Genomic DNA, 26,034 nt, shown 5'->3' with positions numbered 1-26,034 from the left:
GGCATCAGCAGACTAAATCTATCATAGAGTTCTGTAGCCTATGTTTAAAGCACTTATCTTATATTGCAGTTCTCATGGCTTCTCTTAATTTAGAGATTATGGAGTTGATAATTTTCTGTTTAATCTAGCAGGAATCTTTCTTTGGCCTCAGGCAAGCCTCATTTATCTTTTGCCTCAGTTTCACAACCAAGAAAATAGGGATAATGATATCAACACACTAGTTAGAGGTTTAGTTATTTAAGTTCTTTGATGTAGAAAAAGGACTATTGTTATCTGCCTTATGAAATAGCTAACATGCTGCAACAGAGAACAAACTATGCCGATGAAATCCCCATCCTAGAGACAGCTTATTAGAAAGATTGAGCATACATGCTATTTTTAGATGTTCAAAAAGCTAAGTGCAAGTTATTTTCAGTTGAGTGTTTGATGTCTTTATCAAATTGCAAATCTCTGTCATTTTTTCCTGGAACCTTTCATTTTGCCCAAGGACTTGTTTTTGGCAGATTTTTATCTACTTGAAAAGAATGAATACAGGGAAGATCTGAGAACTTGGTCAAGGGAAGATCTGAGAACTTGGTCTCAACTTGCTTGAAGACTTTTTTGAAGTGGCAGCTTTCCTTCTTATGACTGCTTTGGTGGGCTGTGGTTGCCTAGGAGGGCCTTGTATATCCCCAAGGATGCTTTCTTTGAGTCCGCCGGTGGCATAGTGAAGAGCCCAGCAGTTATGGCAGAAACAAATTAAGTTGAATGAGGGAATTTGTAAACCCTCCTCCTCCCTAGGAGATCTTAGTGGAGATTTTCTCTTGACTGTACTAACCGAGCACATGTAACCCAAACCTCGAAGTGTTTTTATCTTACCCTTTCAAACAGCAGCTTCTAAGAGCTCTGGTATGTGGGATGGGATTTCTGCATCCCTTTACTATATTTGGTAGCTAGAAAACTTGCAAGCTCTATGTGAGCCTGATTCTTTTGAGTCATTTTTTTTCTTCTGTACATATACATATATTTGGTTAGTAGGAACACTTCTGTGGAATTAAGGGCTATAGGGAAAGGCTGTGATAGGTAGGAAGCATGATAGAAAGCCTAGGATGTCATCACAGTCTTTCTTTAAGTGACAAGCAACCTACATGGCCTAGACTTTTGGAAACTCTTGGTAGGGCCCCCTATCCTGCTCTGAATCATAAGGTAACAACACTACAGCCTGACTAGTAGAATGGACCAAGTAATTTGTGGGAAGTCAGTAAACATTCTGTCATCATGACCAGGGAGTTCATTTGAAGTAGCCTGTAGCTACCCAACTTTTTTCAGCTCTTAACTTAGGCTTTATCTACTCCAACAAGCCCTCCCTGACTTTCTAAGACTGGATTAAATACCATTTTTCTGTACTGCACAGAGGATTAAAATGATCTGTTATATCATCATCTGTCTGTGGAAGAATAGTTTGACCTTTGTCGTTATACAATTTTCTGTCATAAATGATTTCAGAGATAGGGCAGCCCTTTCATCTTAAGGATAATGGAACGGATGCCCAAAGAGGAAGTGACTTATTCAAAGTCACATGAGGAATTAATAGAAAAAGAAAACATATCTAATCTTAGAAATTGCTTTTTGGGGGTGATAAAACCCTGATTTTAGTTTAGTTTTTTTTTTTTTTTAACTTGTTAGTTGTCTTTTTCTCATGTTGTTATAAACTTCTATTTGTCACAGCCATTTACTACCCACCCTCAACTGATCTTCTCCCAGGCTTTCTGGTTTCCAACTAAACTGGACAATATTTCCATGCCATACTTCAAGATAAAATTAAAATTCAAGTCACAGGCAGAAAATATATAATGTAATTGTAAGAGCATGTTCCATGGTCTTGAAATGGAACAAATGATATTTTTGTCCCGTGGCGTATTTGTGTGTGACCAAAGAAAAAGAATGAGATTATTTAATATAAATTCAGAGTAATAAATTATTTCAAAGCGGTTTGATTTGAGGGAACACAAAGCCTTTGTTGTTTCTCTATTAATATCAGTGCATTTTGAGATTAAAATTAATTGTAGATATCTAAATCCTGGAAGAGAAGTGACTAGCATTTTTATAGAGAACTCATTTAACAATGGTAGAAATTAGCTCATTCTCAGTTATTTCTTAGCTTTACACAGGAAAGATGAGTAGAATTTCTCTATTCGTTCTTAATCTGAAGAAGAAAACTTCCTATAGGAAAGTGAATGAACTATAAATATTATAGTTCTAATTTTTTTAAATTATAAATCGAGCCTATCACCCTCCAGCCATGCCCCCCAAGGCAGCTTTATCTGCTTTCTTTCCTTCCAGACATCTCTGCCTTTTTCTTTTTTGGAGGCAGCAGGTTTGTTCCCTACTTCATTGCTTTAGGGAGCTGCAAAATTACCTTTGTGGCCCCTATTCTAATTCTGAACAGTCTTTACAAAGGGGGCACTCAGCTCTGTCAGAAAGTATGCTTTTTCTAAATTTCTAAAATTGGATGTTTTCATCTTTGAGTCAGTTTAAACAAGGAAAAGGAAGTAACATGAAGGGTGCTAACATTTACTGATTTTTATTTGCCAGCACTAGGTTGAACTCTGGGGATGCAAAGATAAAAGAGCTCCTTATGAAGCTCACAGTCTAAATGGAGAAGAAACCATGTAATCCAATTTAGTGATTTAAAGTCTGGAATGGATCAGAAAAGACTTCATCCCTAGAGGGAATAATGTATTGGCTCTGCCCTTTATATTAACTGACAGAACCTGAATCTTGATGGATGAATGTGTAGTGGGCTGGGAAGAAAGAATTGGGAATGCATTCTTGGCAGTTCACACTAGCAAGTTAACATTAGCTATGTATTTAGCCAGGGGAATTATGGGAGAGATTAGGTAGGTGGAGTCATATTTTGAAGACCCTTAATGTAATGCTAAGGAATTTGAACTCAGTCCTGTAGAGCAGTGATCTCCAAAATGGCGTGTTCTCAGAGCCAAGGAGGTACAGCCTAGAGGAAAATATTAGAATTTCTAGTTCTTTTAATTTTGTCTCTCTTTCTTATAATATCTAGTTTTGTGTATGTTATATAAAGAGCATATTATATCAGTGATTAGTGTATTTTTGAGTAATTTTTTAAATTTTAAATAAAATTTTAAAATAAATTTTAAAAGTAAGTAGGAATAAATAGGCATTCAGCTTTTTTTATATTCGAAGAACACTATTTTAAGACTCTTTAAACAGGGAAATGAAATAAGCAGTAGAATTGGAGTATAAATTAGAATAGGGGAAAACTGGAATGAAAGAGAGACCAGTTAAGAGACTGGGAAAATATTTTGAGGCCTGAACTAAGATAGATAGTGGAGATAGAAGAGGACTTGAGAACCAGTGAGATGTTGGGTAGGGTCTGGGCAGGAGAAGGCAGGCATCCGTCCTAGACTACAGCCTAGACTACAGACTTCAAATCCTGCATGATGGTGACACTATGATTAAGCTAAGGACCACAGGAAGGATATTTAGCCCTCAGCCTAAGGATTATTACATTTTTTACTTACAAACTGAGTTGGTCATTCCTTTCTGCACCTAGTGCCCCGACCTTAGTAAAAACAAAGTGGCATTTGGACCTTTGCTGTATACTTTAGGGACTGCAGACTAGGAATCTTTAACAAGCATTTCTAACTGAAATTGAATATGATGAGGTCTCCATTGCAGTTAGACACTGGTGTTTATTAAAGCACCAAACTACTCTTGAGTATTGGATTGGGACTGGACCACGTAGGAAATTGTAAATTGTGACTGTTCATAGTCACACCAAGTAACGGAATTCGTTAGTTCCATATGGGCAGGGGTGGAGTACAGGATGATGATTTGGATCATAGCCATTGTTTGCAGAAGTGCTGGTGGGTAAAAGCATGTTAGTTACCTTGCCCTGACAGTTATTTTCCAGGGAAGAAGTATGTTTTGCTTTCTCCTTGCCATAGGAAATTATTTGCCAGATTGTGTTATTTATAACAATCTGTCATGAACAACTGCCAGGAAAAGAAAAGAGGCTATTCCCAGTAGCTCTCCCCACCTCCCACCCCATCATTACCTCACACACATATACATCCGGTTTTCTGATTTAACTTTTTGTTTTCTTCTAGTTTTACTCAATGGTTTTGGTTTGATTGAAAATGTTCTTATAATGAAAGATTTCTGGGCTTTACCATGGCTTGGTAATTAGGTTTTCTGAGCTTAATTTGTTTGCTTTAGCCAGGACTAACTGGCAGCAGTTTGGATTTTGAATTCCCAGGTGTCTTGATTTCTCCTCAAACACCGAAGTGCTGTCTTCCGCCTTTCCGTGAAAACCTTGTGTATTTCCACTTTGTCAGAAATACACACATTTGCTGTGCCTTAGAGCTGTGTTTTTTGCCCTTGACATTGCCCTGGCTCCTCTAGAGGAGAAGTCTTGGGATAAAGCATCCTAAGGACTGTTAGGGTAGTGATTAGGGAAGTCTGTGGGGATTCCAGCTGGCCTCTGCAGAAGAAGAGGCATACTGTTGGTGATAGAGAAGAAATCACCAATCCTCCAAAGCACAAGGCAGCCGAGGATTGGTGTGTTTGGGAAATTTTCAAGTTAACTGCATTTCAGGTATACTATACAGTTGCTTCACAGTCCAAACAGCCTCTGTTGATTTGTTGCTTGTGGTCACAGATGATCAGAAATACTTCTAGCTCTTAGTTTTTTGACTTTTTCTCTCTGGGCTTCAGTTAGTAATAGAACATTTGCATTTTCAGAATGGACTTTACATTTTTAGAATAAAAATCAAAACAATTGTCACTTATTTTCTTTCTATTATAGCTTTTATGAAAATGTAAAGAAAAATAGATAGTATTATGAAGATGTGATTTAGTTTTCCTTTTAGACTTTTGTTTCTTTTTCCAGGATTTCCAGCTTTAGAAACAAAGAACACTGATCAGAGAGCAAAGACTTTCCTTTGGAAGTGGTGGAGTTGCAAAGAGGATGGGAATGCGTTTGGTCTCAGTGAGTCTTATGTGGTGCATTCTCTGTGGGAACAGAGGCCAGAGAGGGCCTGACGGGTAGCTTCTCTATCTGTATCCCATGCTCTGCCCTTTCAGATTTATGCCTTTCTTTTAACACTGAGAACAGATGGCAACCAGACACTGGGGGAGAGAGGGGTCTCTTCCTTGTACTCCTTGGGGACTGTGCATTCAGTTTAGCAAAATGTCACCTAGAAGCAAAGAGAAAAATGAAGTTGTAGACTGTTCACAATTACGCAGGACTTGTTTGGCATTCACCATACTGACAGATTTATTTTTTGCAGATATTGAGTGATAACAGCATTTATTCTCTAAGATAACATTGTCAGCACTTCAGAGGCATCTGCATTGGAGTCATTTTCTTCACTTTAGAGTATACATAATAATTGAATTTCTTGAAGAACAGTCAGCTTGCAAAAATCAATCATCTTATTAGAACTACTTAAAATAGAAAGGAGATTTCTTTTTCTCTCAGCAAACTCATTTTTATTGTAATGAAATGGGGCAACTTCTGTACTGACATGTCTTTGGTAATGGCCCAGCTCTCTGCCTTTCTAAGCATTGCTGTAAAAAGTAGGATTCTGCAAACTTTCTTCCTAAGCTTGCATGTATGTGGGCTGATTTGTTAATGTTTGATGGTTCATCAATGATAAACATAGGAATTTTTTCCCCTAAAAAGATGTTTATAGAGACTTTTCTTTAGCGCAGAGTCAAAATCCAAAAGGATTAAAAAAGAAGCAGAAGGGTAGAAAAAATCTAAATTTGAACTTTTTAAGATAAGACCTTCAAAAGGAATTGTTTAGGCTACGTATAATGAGTTATATGTAGGAAGAGCAATGATGATTCTGGTACAGATTCTGTACAGATGGTCCCCGACTAACAATGGTTTCATTACAACTTTACAACGGGGCTAAAGCACTATGCATTCAGTAAAAACTGTATTTCGAATTTTAAATTTTGATCTTTTCATGGGCTAGCAATATGCAGCAGGATACGCTCTCGTGATGCTGGGCAGCGGCAGTGAGCTGCAGCTCCCAGTCAGGCACACAGTCACAATTAAACAACTGATATGCTGCAGTGTACTGTGTTGCCAGCAGTTTTGGGATGTTGTGTTCTGAGCACATGTAACATAGACTAGGCTAAACTATGATGTTCGGCAGGTTAGGTGTATTAAACGCATGTTCAACTTAACAATATTTTCAACTTATGATGGGTTTATTAGGTTGTAACACTATTGTAAGTCGAGGAGCATCTATATTCAAAATAAGAAACTTCAGGGAGAAAGTCAAAGCATTTTTTTTTTAACTTTAAGTTTATTGGGGTAACATTGGTTAATACAATTATATAATTTTCAGGTGTACATTATAATTTGACATCTGTATATTCTATTATGTGTTTACCATCCAAAGTCCAATTTCCTTCAGCTACCATATATTTGATCCCCTTTACCCACTTCACCCTTCCCCTACCACCCTATCCTCCTTTAACCGTCTGCCTACCCCCTCCTCCCCTACCCGCTACCCTCTGGTAACCACTAGTCTATAGTCCATGTCCATGAGTCTCTGTTTGTCCTGCTCATTTGTTGCTTTTAAGTTTATATCCCACATGTAAGTGATATCATTTTCAACTTTTTCTCTCTGGCTTATTTCGCTTAGCAAGATTATCTTGAGGTCCATCCATGTTGTAGCAAATGGCAGTATTTCATCTCTTCTTATGGCTGAGTAATATTCCATTGTATATATGGACTATTCCATTGTATATATTGACTTCTTTAGCCAGTCGTCTATCGTAGGACACTTCGGTTGCTTCCATGTCCTGGCCACTGTGAATAATGCTGCTATGAACATCGGTGTGCAAATATCTTTTCAGATATGGGTTTTCAAGTCTTTGGGGTAAATACCCAGTAGAGGAATTGCTGGATCATATAGTAGATCAATTCTTAGTTTTTTGAGGAACCCCCTGTTTTCCATAGTGTCTGTACCAATTCGCAGTCCCACCAGCAGTGTATGAGGGTCCCTTTTTCTCCACATCCTCTCCAACATTTGTTATTACTTGTCCTGTTGATTATAGCTATTCTAACAGGTGTGAGATGGTATCTCATTGTGGTTTTGATTTGCATTTCTCTAATAGCTAGCAATGTTGAGCATCTTTTCAAATATTTGTTGGCCATTTGTATGTCCTCTAGGGAGAAGTATCTGTTCAGGTCCTTTGATTGAATCGTTTGGTTTTTTGTTGTTATTGAGTTGTATGAGTTCTTTGTATATTTTAGATGTTAGGCCCTTATTGGAGGTGTTGCTTGCAAATATATTTTCCCATTCGGATGGTTGTCTCTTTACCTTGTTGACGATTTCTTTTGCTGAGCAGAAGGTTTTTAGTTTGATGTAGTCCTATTCATTTATTTTAGCTTTTATGTTCCTTGCTTTTGAGGTCAAATTCATAAAATCCTCAGTCAAAGCATTCTGATGGTTGAGCCTCACTTTCTGAGCAAACATGACCCTTTGCTATTATTAGTAGAATGTGAATTGAAATCATTCATTTTCCCACCCAAAGCAGGAATCCTGATTTTTAAATTAAAATGTTAGAAAAATTGGAGCCACTTATAAAAATTTCCATGTATACAGATATTCACTTTCTTCTTAAACCTGAAATAATTTAGTCCAGTGGTTTCTAGACTTTTCAGAATAGCAGAACTTGTTTTCCAAACAAAAACTTATACATAAGCCTAGAAAATAAAATCAGTAAAAGAGGAGCTACTTTGATTGACTCAGAAAGAGCAGTAGGAACCAAGCTTTCTTTGAGGAGCCTTTGGGAAACTGTAGGTGTGCTGTTGAGAAACATTGGGATAGTCAATTTAAATTACAATTTAAGGAAATGGTTTTCCAGTTGATTATTTTGTGGACTTCTGTTTTCTGCATTTATGATAAAATATAATGTAACATAGACTAGGCTAAACTATACAGTTGACACTTGAACAACGTGAATTTGAATTGAGTGGATCCATTTATACACAGGTTTTTCCAATAAATACATACAGTAATATAAATGTATTTTCTTTTTTGATTTTCTTAATAACATTTTATTTTCTCTAGCTTACTTTATTATATGACTACACTGTCTAATACACATAACATCAAATGTTTATGGTATCAGTAAGGCTTCCAGTCAACAGTAGGCTATTAGTAGTTTACTTTGGGAAGTCAAAGTTTCCATGGATTTTCAACTGTACAGGGTTGGTGTCCTAATCCCCACATTGTTCAAGGTTCAACTCTTTTTCTTTAAACACTGTTCAATAGTATACTTTCTTTAGTTATATGAATAGTCATTACTGGTTGTTAGATCTTGGTTATATAACTACTGTAAACCTGGTTCTTAGTAAAGTACAAATAATAGTGCTTATAGCATAGAGTTTAGAAGATTGAGATAATATGTATAAAGTGTTATCACATTTTTTGGTCAATGGTATGCATTCAATAAATGTTAATTACTATTAGTTATTATTGTAATTAAATTACTAGAATTGCAATCAGAAAACCTACCGTATGAGAAAAAATTTTTTTTTACTTCATTGATTTATTCATTGAGTCATCAAAAAATTACTAAATAAATGCCTGTTATGTACCAGTCATTGTGGTAGGTAGGCTTCATATTTCTTAACCATAAAAATAGGAGCTAATAATATTAATAGTAATAATTCCATTGCCATGGTATTGTTATAAGGATTAAATGAGTGCTTTCATACATATCTGAGGTTGTATTGTAATTGTTTACTAGCTAGATTGATTTCCCAAAGAGGAGGACATTATATTATATTTATCCTGTTATTTCCTAATGGCTAAGTGACTGCTTTATAGTATTTCATAAATAACCATATTAAATTATCAAACTGTGAAAATGCTTTTCAAACTGTAAAAGGATGTATAAATTTAAGATCATTCATTCCATAGTCATGGAAATAGACAATCTGGTGGTTTTCAGACTCTGTTTCTAAGAGCCCAGGATTTCAGAAGTGCCTCAGGATGGTAGCAGTAAGGCACATACATAGGTCTAGATACTCTAGACCTTCCCCCAGTACAATTCAATTAGAACAGCCCCATTTATTTTACTTATTTTGCTGCTGTAAAAAAGCTTTGGAAACAAATATTCAGTTTGTGCATGTTTCTAGGCCATTATAATTTATCCTGTGATGATTTGTATGATCCATTGTCCTTTGTGATGCTTACTTTCCCCTTCTCTGTTTGACAGACAGATGTTCTGGTCCTGAGCTGTGATCTGATAACAGATGTTGCCTTACATGAGGTTGTGGACCTGTTCAGAGCTCATGATGCATCACTCGCCATGTTAATGAGAAAAGGCCAAGATGGCTTAGAATCAGTTCCAGGTCAAAAGGGGAAAAAAAAAGCAGGTAATATGACTGGAGTTTATTTGTTTATTGGGTTTTTATAATATCATTCATGCTTTCTCTTAAGAAACATTTATTGAAAACCAACTATACTGCAGGCACTGTGCTCCCTAGCACTGTGTCTTATTGAGGACTTAAAAGTTCAGTAAGACACAGTCCCTGACTTGAAGAGTTTTGTAACTATTGATTAGATTCTGTAAGGTCCAAGAGGCTTTTGTATGCAGAGCAGAGCACTCAGAACTGTGCGCATTGTGTTCAAGACTCAAATAATCAATTGCATATATCTAAAAAACAAAAAATTTAATTTAAAATAAAATTTTAAAAAATATTTAAAGTTGGATTACAAATTTAATTAGATAACTTTAATCGATTAAAATTACTATTACAAATGTGGTATGGTTGATTCTTTTGAATGGTCCAGTCACCCTAAATAAACAAGATGGTCATTAACCATACTATGTCTTTTTAGGATTACAACGTATCTTTATACTTTCCTAAGATTCTAGTCGTAGGTTATTATTTTTATAATCTTCAAAGAGTTATAGTAATCTTACTAGACCCGAAAGAAAAGGAATAATACTCTAGTCCAGCCATGGTTATAGAATTTGGGTTATCGACCAATTGTTGATTTTTGGTTAAGGCATAGTTCCTGATTGTTTTTCCCAGAGTATTTTAAACCTGAACCACTAATTCTGTGAGTGGGCCACTTTTTATAACTGAACTTATGACCAAGATACTTTGTAAGATCACACTTTTCATATAGGTTTTAGTTTTTCCTGAAATGCGTTTTTCCCCTGGAATGATGAGTTCTTTAGATTTTGCTTTTCCAGCATTATGTAACTCATTGTTCTGTCATTATTATAATCTGTTACAATTGTTAGGAGCTAGGTATGGCTTATTGATATCCTACTACTAATAGAACTATCTAGAGCTTTCATTCCTAGGATTTGAGTAATCCGATCTGTATTTCTAGTTTTCTTCTTTTAGGGCATTCAATTAACTTATAATTTGGGGCTATATCATTAAAACTTCTTTTTAGTTGCTTTTTATGTTCAAGTCATCCCTGATGTAGATTAATTTTTAGATTTTCTTTCTATCTTATTATATATAGTCCTCATGTCAATCAGCTCTTTTGTTCTTGATATATTTTCTACTTTTGCAAGGTCTGGTTTTCTTATTCACAATTCCCTGTATTCAGCCTTTTTGATGTACACAGGTAGAAACAACTGTATATCCAGACTTTATAACAGGTGTATATTTTATAAATATGAATATTTTTGTTTCTTTTTTTCATACTCTACTTATAACAATTTCAAAAAATCAAATACCCTGTTATAGTTGTTCTCGGTATTAGAACTATTTAGTACATTTCATGTTAGCTTTTATCTCTTAAATATTATAAACGCATAGCTTTTCACAATTTTATTTTAATTAACTGTAACTGTTATCTATCTACCCATCTATTTAAAAATGTTTTGATGCTTAAATTGTCACAACTTGTCTAGTGGAAGTTCCTTGAAGCTGACTCTTCTATCCTCTGAAAAGTATGTTACTGGTAATTTGTTGTTTATCTGGAGTGTGAGCATTGAGAGCAGGGAAGCAGGAAATGGGAGTGGAGAGGATACAGGGATCAGATTAAACACTTTGAACTTTATCCTCAAAACAGTGGGGGGTTGTTGAAGAATTAAACAGGAGAATGTCATATTTAGATTTGTGTTTTAGAAAGATTTTTCATTCTTGGTTTGAAATTTTGAACTCTGTATGTTCTATATTTTGTCATACTTGAAGGCTAAGATTTACCTAAATACCTGAGTTTTGAATTTCTCCTATGGAATACTAAGCATTTCAATGATAAGCATTTTTAAAAAGAATCCTAACTTTCTCAGACTGTGTATTTGGTCCACCTATTGGCTGTTCTTATGTGCCAGAACAGCCAGCAGGCCTCTCTTTCCCCAGACACTGTTTAATAGTCTGGATCCCCCTTGGTTCAAGTTTCCCAAATGGTGTTCTTACTGACTTATAGGAGAATGGCTATGGCCAGATGTTTCAGGAGCCATTTTTCTCCCCCTTGCCACTTCTTTCTCAGCAGATTTGTAGGAGATGTAGATACCGAGGAGGGCTGGATCAAATTCATATTTGGATTTTTTGGACTTTTTTTCTCCCTTCTGCAGGCCTTTACACATGTTCTCTGCCTGGAGTGCTTTCTATCTCCTCTCTTGCCACAACACACGCACTCTAAATTCAGCTTAGCTTTCAAGTTATTTTCTGAGAGAGGCCTTCCTTGACCCTCTAATATGAAATTATATCCTTTTGTTTGCCCACATATGGTGGCCCCGCTCTCTTATTTACTCTCTCCTCTATTGGACTATAAGTTCCCTGAGAGCTGGGATCATCATTATATGTTTTGTTCATTTTATCCCCAGCACCTGCCCCAGTTATAGCCCATGGTGAGCAGGCAGTAGATATTATTGAATGGTTTAAATATTATTGAATGGTTAGGAGACCTGCAGCTCTTATTGCCTCCCAGGTAAGAGACAGTAGATTCAAGCTCTAACAGTTTAAATCCTGTAACTGTGAGTCTGAGCTGATTCATGAGTGAGTATTATAAGAGCCTGAGTTTATAATGATTTTTCAGACTGACACTGCATTATTTTTTAATTTATGTTTAGAAATGTTTTCAAGATTTTTCAGTAAACACCTGTTGCTGTAGCATGGCTGTAAAGAGCATAAGCTCTAGAGTTCAGACTGTAGTTTTCAGTGCCCAAAAGCTGTCTGATATTGGGCAATTTATCTAACCATCCTGAACTTCATTTTCTTTAGCTATAAATGTGACTGAATCTTTTCAGGGTTTTTCTTTTGTGAGAAATAAGATGTTTGTAAAGCATTTGATCTACTCCTTGAAACATAGTAGTAGCTTAATAATTTGTAAGTGCTGTTAACTATCATCATCATCACTTTCATATACATTTTTAGTAATACTCCTATGAGAAGTAATTTGGTCCTATAGCCTAAAAAAAATCACATTTAATAACTTTGCAAGCATTCTACATTACTTATTTAAAGGAAATTTATGTAAAATGGAAATTGTTTAAAGACCACAAAATATCAAATGTTTTTGTTTGCATAATAGCTTGTAAGTCTAAAAGGAAACTAATAGTGGCACCCTAAATATCTAGACAAGCCTCTTTGGAAGGACCACATGCAACTTTTTCTGATAATTCAGACAGGCCCTGTGTCTAGCCTTTTTTAGGTATCAACTTCTCCAAAAAAAATGGATGACTTAGAGGTGCGATAGGGACCCAGAAACCCAGCTAAGCTGTGCAGGGAAATGGAGTATATAAACTTTGGCAGATACTATTTACTGATTTTTGCAGCATCGGGTACCATTACTGAAATATAAAATCTGCCACTTGTCAGTATTCAGTCAGTGTTCCACCACTGCTTGATATTACTTATTGATTGAATGGGTCAAGAGATCAGTTTAACGCAGTTATGGGGCATGTGTTATGCCAAACACAGAAATAGGTACCAAGGCCCATATAAATGGGCAGGGGGTGGGGGGGGGGGGGGAGAAACGCACACAATATCCCTACCCTAAAGGGAAGACAGACAAGTATTTATTATTCTCTCCTTACTGATAAGGCATTTTGAGAAACTTAAAACCTGTTAGGGAAAATCTGATTAGAAGCTGTGATCTTGAGAGAACTTATGAAAGCCTCATGTATATAATTTTTGCATTCATAAAAATCAAACAGTAAAGATAAGGCATTATATAAAGAGAATATCATTGATATTATATATATATATCTTAAATAAGATATAAACACTTGCAATAGTGTACAAAGCTCGTTAATTTCCATTTACCATCCCTCGCTTGTTAAAAACTTCAAGATTTTTTTTTCTTAATTTCAGTGAGAACATAGTATATTTATTTTGCTTTATTACAGATAATATGTTTATTAAGGGGCTTTTCTGTATTCCTCTGCAAATGTTTAATGCTATTATGATTTTATGACAAATTATCGACTGTTATCTCTGCAATTCCGCTGTGTTTTGTGGAATATTTGAAATGGAAAACATTCTATGAAACTTCTCTTTAACCCATCCAGTTCACTGTAATAGTATTTCTCAAATTTCTCCCCAGTTCTCAAAGTTATATAGCCTTAATCCAGACTAGAATCAGTATATATCAGTGTGCTTCAGAATCATAGAGTCAAAGTTGTCACTTGGCTCTCACCTCTCAATCAGCCTAGTTCCCTCTCCACTAACAAATGTTGGTAGGCAGTTCTGACCCTATATTTCTTTTGCTTCAGCTTCCTTTGTTTTTCCCCAAGCTATACTTCAAAAACAGAACAAAAACAAAAACAAAACTTCTCCTGCTTGAGCTTCTGCTTGATCTATTTTCTCTTCTAAATTCCCCTCCCCTCCACTTTTTCCCCCTGCATGTATGTATGGAATCCATGCATACCCAAAACTGAAATTCTTGTGATTGAGGAAATAGGAAGTTATACAGCAGGAAGTTCAAATATGCTAGAATTCATACATCACAATGTGATAAGTACAATAATAGGAGCATGTACAACATATAGGGAGCAATTTAATGTCTCACAGGGAGATATATTTTAAAATACAGTATTACGTACAGACAAGATAATGGGTATAAAATCAGATCTCTGGCTTACAAATGCATTACATTTTGATGTAGTCATTGAATTTTAGGGTGTATTATACATAACATGCTAAGCCCTATATGGGAAACAAAGATAATCAAGATTTGCTCTCAAGCTAATATCCAATGAATTGAGCTAGGTAGTTTTGTAATTTACCAAGTTTTTATATCCATTTACAGTCTAATAACATTTTGTGGATAGTTGCTTAAGATCATATCAGTGGTTAGTGGTAGAATCAGAACTTGAAGCCATACCTTCTGACTTCACAGCCTGGGCTTTCTTTTTTGAATTTAGTTTTTTATTTCTATCAAGGTTTTATAGGCCCATAGTTCAAAGAGTGATATAATTATCTAAGAGTCTTTCACAAGGCTGAAATCAAGGTATCATCCAGGGCTTAAGTCTCATCTGAAGGCTCAACTAGGAAAGGATTTCTTCTAATCACACTTTGTTGGCAGAATTTCAGTTCCGTAAGGACTGTTGGACTGTTGAAGAATCTCAGTTTTGAGCTGGCTGTTTGCTAGAGGCTGCCCTATTTTTTTTTAATCACTTGGGCCTCTCCAACATAAAAACTTGCTGCATCAAAGCCAGCAAGGGAGATAACCTTCTAGCAAGAAGGAAGTTAACAAACTTATGTAACCTAATCTCAAAAGTAACATTCATCACTTTTGCCACATTCTGTTGGTTAGAAGTCTCTAAGGCCAGCCCACACCCAAGGGGAGAGAATACAGAAGGGTGTGAATACTAGGAGGCAGTCGTCATTCTTAGAGCCTGCCTACCATAGCTGGTCTCACTAATGTATATAGGGCCTCAGCTTTCCATCTAGTCTCTTACCATACAGGAAGCTAGCCCAGGCTTGTTCACATGGAGGCAGCAGCAGGTTCTGAGAGTGAGAGAAGCTACAAGGTCTCTTGAAGCCTAAACTCAGAACTTGCACTGTGTCACTTCCTCTGCACTGTGTTATTCAAAGCTAGTCCCTAAACCAGTCTAGATATAAAGGATAGGGAAATAAACCTAACCTCTTTTTTTTTCTGTGAGCACTTTTTTTCTTCGAAAATTTTTATTATGGTGAAATACACATAACTTAAAATTTATCATCTTGTTTAAGTATATCATTCAGTCATGTTGAATGCATTTATAATGTTGTATAACCATCACCACTATCCATATCCATAATTCTTTTCATCTCATAAAACTGAAACTCTATACCTATTAAACAATAACTTTTCATTCTCCCCTCCCCCAGCCCCTGGCAACCACCATTCTACTTTGTATTTCTATGGTTTAGACTACTTTAAGTACCATCTATAAGTGGAATCATACAGTATTCATCTTTTTGTCACTGGCTTATTTCACTTAGTATAATACCCTCAGAAGTTCATCCGTGTTGTAGCATATTGCAAAATTTCCTTTTTTAAGGTTAGATAGTATTCTCTTGTATGTATATACTACATTTTGCTTATCCATTAATCTATCAATGGGTAGGTGGATTGCTTCCACATTTTAGCTATTGTGGATAATGCTGCTATGAACAAGGATGTACAAATATCTCTTCAAGACTCTGCTTTCAATTCTTTTGGGTATATACCCAAAAGTAGAATTGCTGGATCATATGTTAATTCTATTTTTAATTTTTTAAGGACCTGTTTTCCATAGTGTCTATACCATTTTATAGTCTAGAACTTACTTGAAGGGAATAGCTGCAACAAATGTGTAACCCTTTTAATATACTATATACACTATTAGTTTGGATTTCCTAATATTTTGTTTAGAATCTTTGTATTTGTAAGTGAGTATGTCTGTAATTTTCCTTTCTCATGTCTTTGTCTAGTTTTGGCATCAGGGTCTCATAAAATTAGTTTGAATTCCCCATACATGCCTGTCACAAGGGGAGGTGCACAAATGTATTTATTAGTTGAATGAATGAATGAGTAAATGACTATAGAGGAGACAGAAGGGTCAAAGAAGTAAGAAACAACTAGAAAAAATATGAATAGTTGAATATGACAATTTTTAAAAATGGAACTTCATAGTTTTAAGTGCTTTCTTAACATAATTTGTGTGGTCTTTCTTCTTAGGATGAACATTCCAATGTCACTTCCTCTGTTCCCAAAGTGGAATTCACTTTGTTAAAGCAAAGCAAAAACCTTTCTAAGTTCCTATAATTTATATCATATTCTGAGGTCCCAGTTACTATGGTAGCTACAAAGAAGCAAATACAAGGAGGGGGGCCTGAGAGTGAGGCGAATGTGACTGTAGTGAATGTGACTGTAGTGCACCGTAGTTGAAAAATTGACTTTTTGGGAATTATTGCTCCCAGGACATTTAGTAATTCAAAGTTTTTGCAGACCTAAGGACTTGGATAGGGTAAGCACTGCAAATTATGACCAAAAATAACATCTTTATGTTTCTTTTTGAAATATTGGCTCATAATCAGACCTTCGCAGACTGTGTTATATTCTCAAGTTTCCATGTAATGGATGAATGAATGAATTGATATATGTCAAAGCTGCTGTGCAGCATTTGAAATTCTTCTCAATTTTTAGCTTTGATTGAAATTCTCTATAAAAGTTACCTTCAAATCAACATTAATTACCCTTCCTTCTTTGGAATTCACTAATCTTAAATATTGAAAAAATAATATATAACTTTTTCGAATAGCTTCTCCCTATTCAGATTCAAATATTACATATGGTAATATGAACAGAAACCATCCAAAGGAATGAATATTTTAAGCACCTGAGCTAAACAGATTATACACATGGGTAATACATTTGGTTCTAGGTGTACAGGCAGCTACAGCCAGTGGGGAAACCTGTTCAATTATATAGTAGCCATTACCTATAGAAGGCAGATAAATTCATCTTTAGAGATAGCATTTTTCCTCAAGTTTAACTTACAGTTTCTCCTCAAAACTTATTAAATCATTGCTTTATTTGATTGGCATGAGGATCAAATTAGAGCATGTGTTAACTTATTTAATCCTTATAACAAGCCTGTGAGGACAGCACTGTAATTATCCCCATTTTACAGATGAAACTGAGGAACTGAGAAGTTTAGTATCTTGTTCAAAGATGTACCACTAGTAAGTGGTATTCATACCCAGGTGGTCTGGTTTCAGAGGCTCTCTCTTACTAATTTCATTATGCTGCCTCTCTGTGAAAATGCTTTTGTACACTATAGATAGATACTGTACAGATCTTAGTAGCAGATTTTATTATTTCCAACACTACTAGATTTTATGGGAAATATAAAGGAATCATAAGCCTGTCTTTAAAGAGCTTATAATCTGGTTTGGGGGAAGAAATATAACACAGAAAAAAGCAATAATAGGACAGCATGTAAAATCACTGTCTCCCTGAGAACTTTGTACATTTAGTAAATACATACCTTTTTTCTTTGAATGCTCCCAGACACAGCATAAAATCTGGTGCATAGTAGACATATAGGTAATGGTTAAATGTGGATGTCCTTCAATATATTATTCCCATTTTCACAGTAAGCAGACCTAGGTTATTATTTGCAGAGAAAGAATTCCTCGTACTTTCTTTCTGTGCCATGCAGGGGCTTGCGGTTCATCCTTCTAGTTGGTTAAGCAATACCTTGACTACCTTCTTTTTTTAACTTTTTATTTATTTTTTACAAATGAAAATTATATATGTTATATATTTAAGATATACAAGGTGATATTTTGATATATGTGGACACTGTGAAGTGATTACAACAATGAAACTAACATATCTATCACATCCTTATGTTTTCATTTTTGAAATAATTTAACATTTACAGAATGGTTATAAGAATACTATAAATAAATTATATATCTTTTGGCCCAATTCCCCACATGTTATTATTTTTCTGAGCTATTTGAGAATAAGTTAAAGGCATCAATGTATATCCTCCCCCCTACCCCCACCCAAAAGGACGGTCTCTTAAAACAGTAAATTACATTGACACAATACTTTAATCTACAGACTTTATGCAGACTTCATCAGATAACCTAATAATAGCCTTTAAACGCTTAAAAAAATTTTCTGACTGCCTTTGTTTTGAACATTGTGGTAAATATGTGCTACATAACACTCAATCCGGTATTTGGTTCCAAGAGAAATGTGAGCAGGTTCCCTGCCCCCCCAGACTTAGGCATACAGGCAGGGCAAATGTCTCTGTTTGATTTTCCTTCTTTTGTATGATTCAGTGGAGCAGCGTGACTTCATTGGAGTGGACAGCACAGGAAAGAGGCTGCTCTTCATGGCTAATGAAGCGGACTTGGATGAAGAGCTGGTCATTAAGGGATCCATCCTGCAGAAGTAAGCCCTAGGGTTTTTCTTTTTGGCAATTCTTCTTGTCTTAAAACAAAATAAAACCACCCAGTGGATGGGAAAGAGGGGATGAAAACTAGATTATACTGTGTGAAATTGACAAAAGTATGTGAATGTTTTCCCATGAGATAGGATGAGGGCTTTTCTTTACCACACAAGCTTAGCTTTTCCCTGTGTCTTTTCTTGCCAAGGTAGAGTCAAATCTTGCATAGGAGTGGTGCAAAGCAGCTGTGGGAAGAACAGGGAACAGGACTGTCTTTCTGACAATGTTATAGAACTTTCCTTTTTTTTAATTGTGGTGAGCATACAACATAAAATTCACCATCTTAATCATTTTTGAGTGTACAGTTCTGTAGTGTTCAGTATATTCATGCTATTATGAAACAGATCTCCAGAACTTTTTCATCTTACAAATTTGAAATTCTGTATGCATTAAACAACAACTCTCCTTCCTCTCCCCAGCCCCTGGTAACTACCATTCTACTCTATATTTCTATGAATTTGACCACTTTAGATACCTCATGTAAGTGGAATCATATACTATTTGTCTTTTTGTCACTGGCTTATTTCACTTAGTATAATGTGCTCAAGGTTCATCCATGTTGTAGCATGTGTCAGTATTTCCTTCCCTTTTACGGCTACATAATATTCCATTGTATGTACATTACCACATTTTCTTTCTCCATTCATCGGTTGATGGATATTTGAGTTGCTTCTTCCTCTTGGTATTGTAAATAATGCTGCAGTGAACATGGTATACGAATATCCTTTTGAGATCCTGCTTTTAATTCTTCTGGTTATATACCCAGAAGTAGGATTGCTGGATCATGTGACAGTTCTATTTGTTTTTGAGGAACCTCTATACTGTTTTCCTTAGTAATTGTACCATTTTACATTCCCACCAACAGTACACAGGGCTCCAATTTCTCCACATTCTCACCAACACTTGTTATTTTCTGTTTTTTGAAAGCAGCCATCTTAATGGCTACACATAGGCAATCCAGTCACATTTTCTTCAATTGGCATATATTGAGTGCTCGCCCAGCATAGACTTTTTCATCAGAAGCCACCACACTCAAGAGTTTTGCTGCCCGATGCATGTAGATAGGAATACTCAAATAAATGTTTGAAGCCTAGATGAAATGAATGTGAAAGGAGTAAACTGAGAAAGAAAAATACCTTACTTATTGTTTTTGCCATCCAGTACAACAGGTACGAGATATATTTCACAGTATATGTTTTAATGAAAATGAAGTTAAACTCTAGCTTCAGCTGGCCCAATTACCCACTATGGATTAGAGTTCTATATTAGAGCCTTGATTGTTTCACCTGTAAAAATAGGTTTAAGTGACCAAAAATTAGTAGACATTATTATTGCTAAACAAACAACTCTTGAAAAACACATGCATATCACTAGCAGATTAAAGTGGCTATTAAAATGGCATCATAGACTTTCTATTACTAGTTCCTAATTAAATGTGAAAAATAATTTTAAAAGCTGGCAGAAATGTCAACAGCATCAAAGTAGGATAATTAAATGTAATAAAGCTTAAAAATTGATGGCCAAGGAAAGAAATAAGATTCCTGTAAGGAACAGACAGGAATAAAGATAGGCTCCCAACTCTGTCTTATCGCTACTCCCCAGAAGCCATACTGATGTATTAATGAAATCCTGCAAATTCACACTAATATCTCCAGATCTGTAAAGAAGCAAACCGAGTACATATCTATATCTTAATCTTCTGACTGAGAATCAATGGGAGCAACTGCTGGGGAGTAATTGATAAAGCAGGGAAAATAAATGAGATTAACTTTTTTTTTCTTTTTCTTTTTCTTTTTTTTTAGTTTCAAGTATATAGTACATTGTTTAGACATTTATATAGTTTATAAAACGAACCTCCTAATTACTCTTTCTCTCCTCTGGCTCTCCACCTAGCCATTACATTAACGCTAACTGCATTCCCTATGCCATGCTCCCCATGCTCATGACCATCTTATCAACTACTAATTTGTACATCTTTAATCCTTCACCCCATTCTCCTAGCTCCCCAACCCCCCTCCCCTCTGGCCGTCACCAGATTGTCCTCTATATTTGTGAGTCTATTTTGATTAGTTTGTTCTTTTTGTTCCGTAGATTCCACATGTAAGTGAAATCATATCATATGGTATTTATCTTTCTCTGTCTGACTTATTTCACTCAGCATAATAACCTCTAGGTCCATCCATGTCATTGCAAATGATAGGATTTCTTTTTTTTTTTTAATGCCTGAGTAATATTCCACTGTATATATGAAACATAACTTCTTTATCCAATCGTCCGTTGATGGGCATTTAGGTTGCTTCTATATCTTGGCTATTCTGAATAGAGCTGCAGTGAACATAGGGGCACATAGATTTTTATGAGTTATTGTTTTGCTTTTCTTTGGATAAATACCTAGAAGTACAATTGCTGGGTCAAAAAGTATATTCTTTTTTTTTTTTTTTAACATTTTATTTTTTTACTCTTCTCCCTGGTAACCACTATCTATTTTTAATTTTTTGAGAAGCCTCCAGACTGTTTTTCATAGTGACTGTACCAATTTGCAATCCCACGAACAGTGTATGAGGGTTCCCTTTTCTCCACAGTTTCACCAAGATTTGTCGTTCTTTGATTTATTGATGATAGCCATTCTGACAGGTGTGAGGTGATACCTTATTGTTGTTTTAATTTGCATTTCTTTGATGATTAGTGGCCTTGAGCATCTTTTCATATGTCTGTTGGCCATCTGTATTGCCTCTTTGGAGAAATATCTGTTCAGGTCTTCTGCCCATTTTTTAATTGGATTATTTGTTTTTTGTTGTTGTTGTATGAGTTTTTTATATATTTTTGGATATTAACCTCTTATCAGATGTATCATAAGCAAATATCTTCTCCCATTCAGTCAGTTATCATTTCCTTTTGTTGATTTCCTTTGCTAAAAACTTTTTAGTTTGATATAGTCCCATTTGTTTATCTTTTGTTTGTTTGTTTCCCTTGTTCGAGGAGATATGTCTGAAAATAAATTACTAGTAGTGATATCAGAGAGATTATGCCTATGTTTTCTTCTAGAAGTTTTATGGTTTTGAGTATTACATTTAAGTCTTTAATCCATTTTGAGTCTATTCTTGTAAACGATGTACGAAGGTGATCCAGTTTCTTTTTTTGCATGTATCTGTCCAATTTTCCCAGTGGAGTCTGACTTTTTAACAGAAACAAAAGATCTAAGTCTAAACAGTGAATAAGTGAAATAATACAAAGCTGGAGACTTACTCCTCCATAAGAATGGAATATACACCTAAATTATGTGGAACGAAACAACATATAACAGAATCTCCGGAAAGTGAAATATTCTAACAAAGACCTTACAGTACCTTAATTGTGTTCACTATATCCCTTCCATTCCATCCACTTACATCATTCCCTGAAGCCATAAAAAAGTACATAGAATACAAAATAACGGCATTCACGTGATAGTTGGTCTCAGATACGGAGGATGAGAAACAAGAACTTATCTGTATTATATCAAAACAAATAAAACAAGCACGAACAAGACCAAAAGAATCAGCCTGTCAGCTGTGCAAACATACAGCAAACAAAATGAAAGCAAGAAAAATGACATGCAAACGATAATCTACCTGAAAAAAAACATAATGAATAGAAATAATTTATTTACAGCTATACAACTCTATAACTATAAAACAACTCATTAAAATGTGACTTTAATAAATAAAAGTTCAATGATGAGATGATAATACAAAATGAAATTAAAGAGGATATTATAAAACTAAGAAAATAAATTGAAGACCAAATAACTTAATTACAGAATTAATAAATTTAAAAATAGCAAAGAACAGAATGGACACCACTGAAAATCAAATTATTGACATAAAGGAAAGGTTTGAGATAGTGATTTAGATGAAAAAGAAATTATTTAAAATTACAGAGACTCTAGTAGAAATAAAAGGAAAAGATGATTCAATATAATTAACGTCTCTCAAATAAAGAACTGACCATGTAACCAAAAGATGCGTTCAAAGATATACAGACTTCTTGGTAAAGAAATTTCATTTAAGGATTTCAACATAAAGGTAGAAGGACTAAGTAAATATGATGACTTCTGAAACCCCACTAAAACAATAGTAAAAGGGTTTTAGAAAGATGTGAATTCAGAAAGCTAAAGAAGATGAAAAGGGGAAAACAGCAACAACTAAAGTTTGGAATCAGGAAAGCAGGACAGTTTAACATACCTGAGAGAACCAAGTGCTAAGCCCGCAGTGGGGAAAGCTGAGATGCAAACCAGTTCACACTACAAAACTCTTTTAAAAAGTCAAGATTCAACAGCACCAAGTATTTTAGAATCGTAGACTGTCACAGCTAGAAGATCATTAAGTCCAGTCTCCTGTATTTCAGATAATGATACTGCAAGACAGTATCTAGAAGTGAGGCTAAAAACGGGATTATGTGAAAGTCTGTCCATAAAGTAGTCACTCCCTATTTCTCCTCAATCCTTGCTGCTCACCTTAGGCAATCTCTAGTCTACTTTATGTCTATATATTTGCCTACTCTGGATATTTCATATAAATGTAATCATACACTATATGACTTTGGTGACTGGCTTCTTTCACTTAGCATAATGTTTCAAAGGTTCATCTATGTTGTTCTATGTTATGTCAATGTTTAGTTCCTTTTTATTGTTGAATAGTATTCTATTGTATATACCTAGTGATCCATTACTTATCAGTTGTTTTTGACACTTGATTTTAAATCATCTTTTTTTCACCAGAATTTTGAAAGGCCCCCAAAAGAGCGTAAAGCATACTTATTTCCTTAGATGCCTCCTCTACAAGTTAAAGAGACATGACCAACACTATAAAAGAGAAAAATAGACACCCATCATTTACTTGTTGGATTTAATTAGAAAAAAAAATACATAAACATGTCAGGCTGTTAGGCTTTTTAAAAACTATTTGTTACCAAATTTGGGCAAATAGTTGATATGGGGGTAGTGATTTGTCCGTGGAATCATTTAATTTCACATTGTCTTTTAATGTTGTTGCTTGAGTTTGGGGCTGCAAGCAAGCTTGAAGTTCTAAAGAGAAGTATTTATAAATTCAGTCATATTTGTCTTCCTCATGAACTCTGGGAAGGGTATTGAGTTCTTGATATCTCTGGTGTCAGAGGACTGTGGAGTAAACTGCCATTCATATCAAAAGACTAGTCCCTATGTACTTATGGTTGCAGTCTGAGTGCAGTCAAAATAAAGCTTTTTTCCTAAGTGTGAAGTCAAGCCTCAGGGATGCTAGAGTTCTCTCCTTTCACTTAGGTGGTCATCAGAGAGAGCCTTCTCTTCCTAGGACATCAGGAAAGGATGATGATGACGGTGGTGGTGGTGGTGGTGGTGGTCGTGGTGCTGCTGCTGCTGCTGCTAGCAACTATCATTTTTCAAATTTTGTGTCAGGCATTGTGTTAAAGACTTCGTATAATCCTTACAAAAACTCTGTGAAGTAGATACTATTATATACCATGTTACAGATGAGAAAATTGAATGAAGATTTAGTTAGAAGTAAGAAATCTCAGTAAATATTTGTTGAACAAATGGGAAATCACCTAGTGACCAGCTATGATTGAGGGTCTGAAATCTAGGGCTTTGGCACTTTATGATGAATGTTGGGGTATAGAACAAGGATGCGCAGTTTTTCTGTAAAGGATTAATAGTAAATATTTTAGACTTTACAGACCATATGTTCTCTGTTGCATTTATTCAACTCTGCTGAGTTGAATAAAACACAAAAACACAAAATATAAAACACAAAAACACAAAAACATCCATAGATGTGTAATAAGTGAGTGTGGCTGTGTTCCAATAAAACTTTACAAAAACAGGCCGCAGGGCCATCCAACTGGTAGGCTGTAGTTTGCCAGCCCACCGAAATTCTTCCTTTTTTTTTTTTTTTAACCCTCTCCATAAAACGTAGCTACTATGGGACCTTGTTAACACAGGTTGTTTCTTATAGCAGTCAGGATATAGCTGGCTGGATCTGGAATTCTTTCTGTGAAGAAAAAAGTAAGGGTTTGTTATGAATTTTTAAATTTTTTTCTAAATCCTTTTATCAAAAATCAAATTTTAAGAACTAAAGGGGGTTTCTTTGTATTTTAGAAAAGCTCACCAATAGATGGAATTAAATAATATCTCAATGTATTGAAAATATGATCTTATTTGTAGATATTTTAGAATCATAGACTGTCACAGCTAGAAGATCATTAAGTCCAGTCTCCTATATTTCAGATAATGATACTGCAAGGCAGAAGAAGAAGGGTTTGTTCCATATTAATTTATCTAATTAGGGACAGGACTGGACCTTTTGCGTTAAGTTCATGCTTTGTACTTTTCAGGAGCACATTGTTCAACTGGCAAATGTTTATCAAGTTTCCTGCTCTGGTCAAACCACTGTTTAGGTATTTAAGGAGATTATTAAGGCAGGAGACTATCTCAACGAGTTTATTAGCCTTGGTGGAAGACAAGCGTATGCATATAAAAGATTAACAAACAATAGCAAACAATATCAGATACAATTATGGCCAACAGTGTTCTAAGAATTCAGAGGAGGTATCAATCCCCAGGGGCTGAGGTGCTCAGGAAATGTAATAGAATAATTTGGACTTGAAGGATGGATTTGGATTCACATGGAAAGACGTGGGAAGCGGAGTCCTGTATGGGGAGAATGCTGCAAGCAAAAGTGGGGAGACAGGAGTGTTTGAGACTTGTTGCAGAACAGTTTGGCCCAAATAGAAGTTCCCTCTTGGGGAGAACTAGGGGAAAAGACTGGAAAATTAAGTCAGTACAAAAAAAGAGGGCCTTGAATACTGGGGAATTTTTAAAGAGGGAAGTGATGGCTCATGTTCAGAATTCTGGAAGGATAATCTGATAGCAGTATGCAAGATAGATTTAAAATATAAGACTTGAAAAGTATTGCAGTGTTGTATTGCTAGATTCACACACAAGACTTCAAAGGGTAAAGGGATCGTGTCCTTTGATATGCAGAAAGAAGAACTAATTGTGATTATCTATTATTATGTGAAACAAGGGACCTTACTCATTTATACATCCATCAAGTACTAATGTTCATGCTTTGCTCTATATTAGCATAGGCAGGCTTAGACATTAAGTTCTTAGAAGCTAGTCATTTGTTTATATAGTTACAGCTAGAGGGTGGAGATTGTCTCCTGCTTTCTTTTTAACCTCCCTGGTTAGCTTATGGCTAGCTAGCTTATGGCTCCATATAGTGGACTATTAATAAATGCCTTAGTCCCAGTGGACCCTGCCCAAAAGAGCAAGGTTTGGACATGATGAGAGCAAAGAAGATGGACATAGCCAGAGGTAAGGTAAAAATACAGAGCAAAAGGAGGTGTATTTTCCCCTCAGAGCTATTGAGCTGGGGGCCTTGGGTAAGCACTGGGGCTATTAAGACCAAATCTTCTAACATTTCCTAAGACTCATTTTTGGTTGTTGGCAGGTTTTTTCCTCCATTCTTCTAACTTGCAATCTACACCCCAGTGGTTCAGGATCTTTGGAGTCTACGTAGTTGTAATAGGGCAGCTGGCTGG

At 35.5% G+C, this 26,034-nt stretch overlaps 1 protein-coding gene and 1 long non-coding RNA gene across 5 annotated transcripts in view; one reads left to right on the top strand and one right to left on the bottom strand.

Annotated features, from left to right (window-relative positions):
- Nucleotides 1-26,034, top strand: part of EIF2B3 (eukaryotic translation initiation factor 2B subunit gamma) — a 97,497-nt gene that overhangs the window by 22,345 nt on the left and 49,118 nt on the right. For all 3 annotated transcript variants that reach the window (XM_011367573.1, XM_023535071.1, XM_011367572.2), the window contains exons 4-5: nucleotides 9,265-9,424; nucleotides 18,287-18,398. In XM_011367573.1, coding sequence (XP_011365875.1) covers nucleotides 9,265-9,424; nucleotides 18,287-18,398 — 272 coding nt within the window. The remainder of the gene's footprint in view (nucleotides 1-9,264; nucleotides 9,425-18,286; nucleotides 18,399-26,034) is intronic.
- The window catches only part of LOC105297118, a 74,097-nt gene continuing 72,311 nt past the window's right edge, over nucleotides 24,249-26,034 (bottom strand). For both annotated transcript variants that reach the window (XR_002782165.1, XR_896329.2), the window contains exon 4: nucleotides 24,249-24,479. This is a non-coding gene — a long non-coding RNA (uncharacterized LOC105297118). The remainder of the gene's footprint in view (nucleotides 24,480-26,034) is intronic.

Source organism: Pteropus vampyrus, unplaced genomic scaffold (genome assembly GCF_000151845.1).
Source record: "Pteropus vampyrus isolate Shadow unplaced genomic scaffold, Pvam_2.0 Scaffold135, whole genome shotgun sequence".
Lineage (NCBI taxonomy): Eukaryota > Metazoa > Chordata > Mammalia > Chiroptera > Pteropodidae > Pteropus > Pteropus vampyrus.
This window is presented reverse-complemented; position numbering and strand designations above follow the sequence as displayed.